At 61.1% G+C, this 10,000-nt stretch overlaps 1 protein-coding gene across 1 annotated transcript in view; it reads left to right on the top strand.

Moving 5' to 3' along the window:
- LOC147084879 (C-Jun-amino-terminal kinase-interacting protein 4-like) overlaps positions 1 to 9,398 on the top strand; it is a 55,671-nt gene extending 46,273 nt beyond the window's left edge. The window contains exons 8-12 of the mRNA XM_085979361.1: positions 942 to 1,038; positions 5,345 to 5,463; positions 5,836 to 5,893; positions 8,699 to 8,851; positions 9,305 to 9,398. Coding sequence (XP_085835487.1) covers positions 942 to 1,038; positions 5,345 to 5,463; positions 5,836 to 5,893; positions 8,699 to 8,851; positions 9,305 to 9,398 — 521 coding nt within the window. The remainder of the gene's footprint in view (positions 1 to 941; positions 1,039 to 5,344; positions 5,464 to 5,835; positions 5,894 to 8,698; positions 8,852 to 9,304) is intronic.
- The last annotated feature ends 602 nt before the right edge of the window (positions 9,399 to 10,000 follow it).

Genomic DNA, 10,000 nt, shown 5'->3' with positions numbered 1-10,000 from the left:
GGTCTCCATATACCTTGGTTAGACCACACTTGGAGCACTGTGCACAGTTCTGGTCTCCATATACCTTGGTTAGACCACACTTGGAGCACTGTGCACAGTTCTGGTCTCCATATACCTTGGTTAGACCACACTTGGAGCACTGTGCACAGTTCTGGTCTCCATATCCCTTGGTTAGACCACACTTGGAGCACTGTGCACAGTCCTGGTCTCCATATCCCTTGGTTAGACCACACTTGGAGCACTGTGCACAGTTCTGGTCTCCATATACCTTGGTTAGACCACACTTGGAGCACTGTGCACTGTCCTGGTCTCCATATTATAAAAAGGATATAGAGACACACTGGAGAAGGTGCAAAGAAGATTGACAAGGATGATACCAGAACTGAGAGGTTATACCTATCGGGAAAGATTGAACAGGCTGGGGCTCTTTTCTCTGGAAAAGAGAAGTCTGAGGGGTGACCTGATAGAGGTCTTTAAGATTATGAAGGAGTTCGATAGGGTAGACGTAGAGAAGATGTTTCCACTTGTGGAGGAGACCAGAACTAGGGGCCATCAATAGAAGACAGTCACTAATAAATCCAATGGGGAATTCAGGAGAAACTTCTTTACCCAGAGAGTGGTGAGAATGTGGAACTCGCTACCACAGGGAGTGGTTGAGGTGAATAGTATCGATGTATTTAAGGGGAAGCTGGATAAACACATGAGGGAGAAAGGAATAGAAGGATATGGTGATGGGATGAGATGGAAAGGTGGGAGGAGGCTCGTGTGGAGCAGACACACCGGCACGGACCAGTTGGGCCGAATGGCCGCCTTCTGTGCGGTATTATTCGATGTTAATCGTCTGCCAAGGGGATAGTGTCTGGCTTTGATGCTCCGTGATGCCCTCGCGCTCTCTTCCAAACGCCTCTACTCCTAACTCACTTCTCGTGCTCTCTTCCCAGGAACTAGGTCAGAGAAACTGTCGGAGATTGAAAGCATCATTCAGACCACCCCAGAACTTCAGCTCTCTCGAGATGTACCTGAATGTCCATCGACCAGGTGAGGGACAGAGAAAGAGACCACATCTGTCCAAAGAGTCAATCTCTCCTCATCCCATTCACTCCCACTGTACACAATCCCAATGGACCCAAACCCCTTCCCATTCACTCCCACTGTACACAATCCCAATAGACCAAACCCCTTCCCATTCACTCCCACTGTACACAATCCCAATGGACCCAAACCCCTTCCCATTCACTCCCACTGTACACAATCCCAATGGACCCAAACCCCTTCCCATTCACTCCCACTGTACACAATCCCAATGGACCCAAACCCCTTCCCATTCACTCCCACTGTACACAATCCCAATGGACCCAAACCCCTTCCCATTCACTCCCACTGTACACAATCCCAATGGACCCAAACCCCTTCCCATTCACTCCCACTGTACACAATCCCAATGGACCCAAACCCCTTCCCATTCACTCCCACTGTACACAATCCCAATGGACCCAAACCCCTTCCCACTCACTCCCACTGTACACAATCCCAATGGACCCAAACCCCTTCCCATTCACTCCCACTGTACACAATCCCAATGGACCCAAACCCCTTCCCATTCACTCCCACTGTACACAATCCCAATGGACCCAAACCCCTTCCCATTCACTCCCACTGTACACAATCCCAATGGACCCAACCCCTTCCCATTCACTCCCAATGGACCCAACCCCTTCCCATTCACTCCCATTGTACACAATCCCAATGGACCCAAACCCCTTCCCATTCACTCCCACTGTACACAATCCCAATGGACCCAACCCCTTCCCATTCACTCCCACTACACAATCCCAATGGACCCAAACCCCTTCCCATTCACTCCCATTGTACACAATCCCAATGGACCCAAACCCCTTCCCATTCACTCCCACTGTACACAATCCCAATGGACCCAACCCCTTCCCATTCACTCCCACTGTACACAATCCCAATGGACAAAACCCTTTCCCATTCCCTCGATTTGGGGAAAGTTCCATTAGATTGGAAAATAGCGAACGTAACTCCTTTATTCAAAAAGGGAGGGAGACAGAAAGCAAGAAACGACAGGCCAGTTGACTTAACATCGGAAGATGTTAGAAGCTATTATTAAAGACGTTATAGCAGGGCACTTAGAAAAGTTCAAAGTAATCGGGCAGTGTCAAAATGGTTTTGTGAAAGGGAAATCATGTTTAACCAATTTATTGGTGTTTTTGAGGAAGTAACATGTGCTGTGGATAAAGGGGAACCGGTGGATGTACTGTATTTAGATTTCCAGAAGGCATTTGATAAGGTGCCACACCAAAGGTTATTGTGGAAAATCAAAGCTGGTGTAGGGGGTAACATATTGGCATGGATAGAAGATTGGCTAGCTAACAGGAAACAGAGTAGGCATAAATGGGTCATTTTCTGGTTGGCAAGATGTAACGAGTGGTGTGCCACAGGGATCAGTGCTGGGGCCTCAACTTTTTACAATTTATATAAATGACTTGGATGAAGGGACCGAAGGTATAGTTGCTAAATTTGCTGATGACACAAAGATAGGTAGGAAAGTAAATTGCGAAGAGGACATAAGGAGGCTACAAAGGGATATAGATAGGTTAAGTGAGTGGGCAAAGATCTGGCAAATGGAGTATAATGTGGGAAAATGTGAAGTTGTCCATTTTGGCAGGAAGAATAAAAAAGAAGCATATTATCTAAATGGTGAGAGATTGCAGAGCTCTGAGATGCAGAGGGATCTGGGTGTCCTAGTGCATGAATCGCAAAAGAAATTGGCGTGTAAAGTTAAGGCGATTGGGGGCAAGGTATTGACTTGGACAGAGAACTGGTTGGCAGACAGAAAGCAAAGAGTTGGAATAAACGGGTCTTTTTCCGAGTGGCAGGCAGTGACTAGTGGGGTACCGCAGGGATCGGTCCTTGGACCCCAGCTATTCACAATATATATTAATGATCTAGACAAGGGAACTAGATGTAATATCGCCAAGTTTGCAGACGACACAAAGCTGGGCGGGCGTGTGTGCTGTGAGGAGGATGCCGAGAAACTCCAGGATGATTTGGACAGGTTGGGTGATTGGGCAGAAGCATGGCAGATGCAATATAACGTGGATAAATGCGAGGTTATCCACTTTTTGGTGGCAAAAACAGGAAGGCAGATTATTATCTGAATGGCAATAGATTGGGAGAAGGGGAAGTGCAACGAGACCTGGGTGTCCTTGTGCACCAGTCGCTGAAGGTAAGCATGCAGGTGCAGCAGGCGGTTAAGAAGGCAAATGGTATGTTGGCCTTCGTAGCGAGAGGGTTTGAGTACATGAACAAGGGTGTCTTGCTGCAGTTGTACAGGGCCTTGGTGAGACCACATCTTGAGTATTGTGTGCAGTTTTGGTCACCTTATCTGAGGAAGGATGTTCTTGCCATGGAAGGAGCTCAGCGAAGATTCACCAGACTGATACCTGGGATGGCAGGAATGACGTATGAGGAGAGATTGGGTTGATTGGGCTTATACTTGCTGGCGTTTAGAAGAATGAGAGGGGATCTCATTGAAACTTATAAAATTCTGACAAACTGGATGCAGGGAGGATGTTCCCAATGGTCGGGGAGTCCAGAACCAGGGGTCACAATCTAAGGATAAGGGGTAAGCCATTTAGGACAGAGATGAGGAGGAATTTCTTCACCCAGAGAGTGGTGAACCTGTGGAATTCTCTACCACAGAAGGCAGTTGAGGCCAATTCATTAAATATATTCAAGAAGGAGTTGGATATATTTCTTAAGGCTAAAGGGATTAAGGGATATGGGGAGAAGGCAGGGACAGGGTACTGAACTTGGATGATCAGCCATGATCTCATTAAATGGCGGAGCAGGCTCGAGGGGCCGAATGGCCTACTCCTGCTCCTATCTTCTATGTTTCTATGAAAGGTTAGTCCGCAGGCACAGCAAGTAATTAGGAAAGCGAATAGAATGTTATTGTTTATTGCGAGGGGATTTGAATACAAAAGTAGGGAGGTGATGCTTCAGTTATACAGGGCATTGTTGAGACCACATCTGGAGTACTGTGTACAGTATTGTTCTCATTTAAAGAAGGATGTAAATGCGTTGGAAGCAGTTCAGAGAAGGTTTACTCGACTAATACCTGGAGCGGGCGGGCTGTCTTATGAGGAAAGGTTGGACAGGCTTGGCTTGTGTCCGCTGGAGTTTAGAAGAGTAAGAGGTGACTTGATTGAACCATATAAGATCCGGAGGGTTCTGGACAGGGCGGATGTGGAGAGGATGTTTCCTCTTGTGGGGGAATCTCGAACTAGGGGGTCACTGATTAAAAATAAGGTGTCACCCATCAGAGATGAGGAGATATTTTGCCTCAGAGGGTGGTGAGTCTTTGGAACTCTCTTCCTCAGAGGGCAGTGGAAGCAGTCTTTGAATATTTTAAGACAGAGGTAGACAGAGTCTTGATAGGCAAGGGGGTGAAAGGTTATCGGGTAGGCGGGAATGTGGAGTGATCGGATCGGCTGCGATCTCATTGAATGGCGGAGCAGCCTCGAGGGGCCGAGTGACCTATTCCTGCTCCTAGTTCGTATGTTCATCTCTCCCACTGTACACAATCCCAATGGACCCAAACCCCTTCCCACTCACTCCCACTGCACACAATCCCAATGGACCCAAACCCCTTCCCACTCACTCCCACTGTACACAATCCCAATGGACCCAAACCCCTTCCCACTCACTCCCACTGCACACAATCCCAATGGACCCAAACCCCTTCCCACTCACTCCCACTGCACACAATCCCAATGGACCCAAACCCCTTCCCGCTCACTCCCACTGTACACAATCCCAAAGGACCCAAACCCACTCCCATTCACTCCCACTGTACACAATTTCAATGGATCAAATCAAATTTCAATGGGAGTGTTTGATGGGACAGTGTAGAGGGAGCTTTACTCTGTATCTAACTCCGTGCTGTACCTGCCCTGGGAGTCTTTGATGGGACAGTGTAGAGGGAGCTTTACTCTGTATCTAACCCGTGCTGTACCTGCCCTGGGAGTGTTTGATGAGACAGTGTAGAGGGAGCTTTACTCTGTATCTAACCCCGTGCTGTACCTGCCCTGGGAGTGTTTGATGGGACAGTGTAGAGGGAGCTTTACGATGTATCTAACCCCGTGCTGTACCTGCCCTGGGAGTGTTTGACGGGACATTGTAGAGGGAGCTTTACTCTGTATCTAACCGAGTGCTGTACCGGCCCTGGGTGTGTTTGATGGGACAATGTAGAGGGAGCTTTACTCTGTATCTAACCAGTGCTGTACTGACACAACCCCTTCCCTTTGATCCCTGGCAGCACCCCCAAGCACTCGGAGGACGAAGGGGTCGAGCGGAACACCGACTCGATCCTGCAGGAATTGCAGAGCTTGGGGTCGGAGTTGATTGAGGAGCTGGATGGCGGAGCGGACCTCTTGGGTAAGTGACCCATCTGCTCGCAGTCCCTGATTGGCCGGTCCTGGTGGGGGTGGGGGGTGGGGTGTGGAGATTGGAGGGGGGCTGGTGCAATTTAGAGTTTGGTCTGGGCTCCTGTATCTGCTTTCACCCTCGTTTCGACAGTCACTTTCAAAAGGTGAATTGGATAAAAATTCGGAGGAGGGAAAATGTGCGGGGAATGAACAGAGGGGGCGGAGACTGGGATTAATCGGAGCGCCAAAGCCTTGGCACTTTCGGGGGTCGATGTTGAGCGGGTTTTCTGCGGTCTGTGGTTGTGAGCTTCGCGCCTCTCTCCGCGTTGAGATTGTATCCACAGTGGGACCTGTCTCTCGATATTTTGCCTTTGCTTTTCAGATCTAGGCTGTCATGTGGAGTCCTTTGTCTCGGAGAATGCGGAGCTCCGAGAGAAACAGTGAGTCATGGTCGGGAGAATCAACGCGGTGTGTGTGTGTGAGGCGCTCGCTCGCTCGCCCGCCCCCGCGTCGCTCGCTCGCCCGCCCCCGCGTCGCTCGCTCGCCCGCCCCCGCGTCGCTCGCTCGCCCGCCCCCGCGCTCGCTCGCTCGCCCGCCCCCCGCGTCGCTTCGCTCGCCCGCCCCCCGCGTCGCTCGCTCGCCCGCCCCCGCGTCGCTCGCTCGCCCGCCCCCGCGTCGCTCGCTCGCCCGCCCCCGCGTCGCTCGCTCGCCGCCCCCGCGTCGCTCGCTCGCCCGCCCCCGCGTCGCTCGCTCGCCCCCCGCGTCGCTCGCTCGCCCGCCCCCGCGTCGCTCGCTCGCCCGCCCCCGCGTCGCTCGCTCGCCCGCCCCCGCGTCGCTCGCTCGCCCCGCCCCCCGCGTCGCTCGCTCGCCCGCCCCCGCGTCGCTCGCTCGCCCGCCCCCGCGTCGCTCGCTCGCCCGCCCCCGCGTCGCTCGCACTCGCCGCCCCCGCGTCGCTCGCTCGCCCGCCCCCGCGTCGCTCGCTCGCCCGCCCCCGCGTCGCTCGCTCGCCCGCCGCCCCGCGTCGCTCGCTCGCCCGCCCCGCGTCGCTCGCTCGCCCGCCCCGCGTCGCTCGCTCGCCCGCCCCCGCGTCGCTCGCTCGCCCGCCCCCGCGTCGCTCGCTCGCCCGCCCCCGCGTCGCTCGCTCGCCCGCCCCCGCGTCGCTCGCTCGCCGCCCCCGCGTCGCTCGCTCGCCGCCCCCGCGTCGCTCGCTCGCCCGCCCCCGCGTCGCTCGCTCGCCCGCCCCGCGTCGCTCGCTCGCTCGCCCCGCGTCGCTCGCTCGCTCGCCGCCCCCGCGTCGCTCGCTCGCCCGCCCCCGCGTCGCTCGCTCGCCCGCCCCCCGCGTCGCTCGCTCGCCCGCCCCCGCGTCGCTCGCTCGCCCGCCCCCGCGTCGCTCGCTCGCCCGCCCCCGCGTCGCTCGCTCGCCCGCCCCGCGTCGCTCGCTCGCCCGCTCCCGCGTCGCTCGCTCGCCGCCCCCGCGTCGCTCGCTCGCCCGCCCCGCGTCGCTCGCTCGCCCGCCCCGCGTCGCTCGCTCGCCCGCCCCGCGTCGCTCGCTCGCCCGCCCCCGCGTCGCTCGCTCGCCCGCCCCGCGTCGCTCGCTCGCCCGCCCCCGCGTCGCTCGCTCGCCCGCCCCCGCGTCGCTCGCTCGCCCGCCCCGCGTCGCTCGCTCGCCCCGCCCCGCGTCGCTCGCTCGCCCGCCCCCGCGTCGCTCGCTCGCCCGCCCCGCGTCGCTCGCTCGCCCGCCCCCGCGTCGCTCGCTCGCCCGCCCCCGCGTCGCTCGCTCGCCCGCCCCCGCGTCGCTCGCTCGCCCGCCCCCGCGTCGCTCGCTCGCACCGCCCCCGCGTCGCTCGCTCGCCCGCCCCCGCGTCGCTCGCTCGCCCGCCCCCGCGTCGCTCGCTCGCCCGCCCCCGCGTCGCTCGCTTCGCCCGCCCCCGCGTCGCTCGCTCGCCCGCCCCCGCGTCGCTCGCTTCGCCCGCCCCCGCGTCGCTCGCTCGCCCGCCCCGCGTCGCTCGCTCGCCGCCCCCGCGTCGCTCGCTCGCCCGCCCCCGCGTCGCTCGCTCGCCCGCCCCCCGCGTCGCTCGCTCGCCCCGCCCCCGCGTCGCTCGCTCGCCCCGCCCCCGCGTCGCTCGCTCGCCCGCCCCCGCGTCGCTCGCTCGCCCGCCCCCGCGTCGCTCGCTTCGCCCGCCCCGCGTCGCTCGCTCGCCCGCCCCCGCGTCGCTCGCTCGCCCGCCCCGCGTCGCTCGCTCGCCCGCCCCCGCGTCGCTCGCTCGCCCGCCCCCGCGTCGCTCGCTCGCCCGCCCCCGCGTCGCTCGCTCGCCCGCCCCCGCGTCGCTCGCTCGCCCGCCCCGCGTCGCTCGCTCGCCGCCCCGCGTCGCTCGCTCGCCCGCCCCCGCGTCGCTCGCTCGCCCGCCCCCGCGTCGCTCGCTCGCCCGCCCCCGCGTCGCTCGCTCGCCCGCCCCCGCGTCGCTCGCTCGCCCGCCCCCGCGTCGCTCGCTCGCCCGCCCCCGCGTCGCTCGCTCGCCCGCCCCCGCGTCGCTCGCTCGCCCGCCCCGCGTCGCTCGCTCGCCCGCCCCCGCGTCGCTCGCTCGCCCGCCCCGCGTCGCTCGCTCGCCGCCCGCGTCGCTCGCCCCCGCGTCGCTCGCTCGCCCGCCCCGCGTCGCTCGCTCGCCGCCCCGCGTCGCTCGCTCGCCGCCCGCGTCGCTCGCTCGCCCGCCCCCGCGTCGCTCGCTCGCCCGCCCCCGCGTCGCTCGCTCGCCCGCCCCCGCGTCGCTCGCTCGCCCGCCCCCGCGTCGCTCGCTCGCCCGCCCCCGCGTCGCTCGCTCGCCCGCCCCCGCGTCGCTCGCTCGCCCGCCCCCGCGTCGCTCGCTCGCCCGCCCCGCGTCGCTCGCTCGCCCGCCCCCGCGTCGCTCGCTCGCCCGCCCCCGCGTCGCTCGCTCGCCCGCCCCCCGCGTCGCTCGCTCGCACCGCCCCGCGTCGCTCGCTTCGCCCGCCCCCGCGTCGCTCGCTCGCCCGCCCCCGCGTCGCTCGCTCGCCCGCCCCCGCGTCGCTCGCTCGCCCGCGTCGCTCGCTCGCCCGCCCCCGCGTCGCTCGCTCGCCCGCGTCGCTCGCTCGCCCGCCCCCGCGTCGCTCGCTCGCCGCGTCGCTCGCTCGCCCGCCCCGCGCTCGCTCGCTCGCCCGCCCCCGCCCGCCCCCGCGTCGCTCGCTCGCCCGCCCCCCGCGTCGCTCACCTGGATCCTTTGTGTCTCCAGAGCTGCCATGGAGAGTGCGAGGCGAAGCCTGATAGCGAGGGTGGAGGAGCTGGCCTGTGAGAGGGAGGAGCTGAGGTACCAGCTCGGAGACGCGCTGGAGACGCGCAGCGCCATGGAGAGCAAGATCAGGGAGCTGGAGATCGCTGTCAAGAGGTGGGTCAGCGCGGTGGGGGAGCAGGGAGCTCTCGCCTCCCCTCTATCGGAAACCCCCACTCCATCTGGTGGGTGTGGGGCTGAGAGTTGAGATATATATTTGGGAGGGAGAGACCAACAGAGTGGGGAGAGGGAGGGAGAGTGTTGGAGAAAAGGGAGGGGGCGAGAGACAGAGTGGGGAGGTGTGGGGCGCGGAGGGGGGGGAGAGTGGGGGAGGGATGGAGACGGGTGGGGGGCAGAGAGTCAGGGTGGGCGACATAGAGAGAGATGGGCAGAGACAGGCAGAGTGAGGAGGTGGCGGGGGGTGGGGGAGTGTAGGAGAGCTGGAGACAGGAGGGGAGAGATTGGGGGGTGCAGAGGATGAGAGAGTGGAGGGATGGAGAGCTGGGAGGGGGGCGCGGGGAGACGGAAGCTGAATTTCCCGATCTGTGTAACTTCCCTTTTCCCCCTCAGGGCAAAGCTGGAAGCTGAAGAGAAACAGCGAGGCGAATCGGCTGATGTGAGTATCGGCGTCTGTCCCCACTCCCTCCCTCCGGCGTCTGTCTAACCGTCTGTCCACACTCCCTCCCTCCGACGTCTGTCTAACCGTCTGTCCTCCCTCCTCCCTCCTCGGCGTCTGTCTAACCGTCTGTCCTCCCTCCCTCCCTCCGGCGTCTGTCTAACCGTCTGTCCTCCCTCCCTCCCTCCGGCGTCTGTCTAACCGTCTGTCCTCCTCCCTCCTCCTCCGGCGTCTGTCTAACCGTCTGTCCCCCCTCCCTCCCCTCCGGCGTCTGTCTAACCGTCTGTCCTCCCTCGCTCCCTCCGGCGTCTGTCTAACCGTCTGTCCTCCCTCCCTCCCTCCGGCGTCTGTCTAACCGTCTCTCCTCCCTCCCTCCCTCCGGCGTCTGTCTAACTGTCTGTCCTCCCTCCCTCCCTCCGGCGTCTCTCTAACCGTCTGTCCTCCCTCCCTCCCTCCGGTGTCTGTCTAACCGTCTGTCCTCCCTCCGGCGTCTGTCGAACCGTCTGTCCTCCCTCCCTCCCTCCGACGTCTGTCGAACCGTCTGTCCTCCCTCCCTCCCTTCGGCGTCTGTCTAACCGTCTCTCTCCTCCCTCCCTCCCTCCGACGTCTGTCGAACCGTCTGTCCTCCCTCCCCCCCCTTCGGCGTCTGT

Source organism: Somniosus microcephalus, unplaced genomic scaffold (genome assembly GCF_052327205.1).
Source record: "Somniosus microcephalus isolate GS21.2 unplaced genomic scaffold, FLI_Smic_1.0 unresolved_chr9, whole genome shotgun sequence".
NCBI classification, from domain to species: domain Eukaryota; kingdom Metazoa; phylum Chordata; class Chondrichthyes; order Squaliformes; family Somniosidae; genus Somniosus; species Somniosus microcephalus.
Note: the sequence above shows the minus strand (reverse complement) of the source record. Positions and strands in the feature narration are given on the sequence as shown.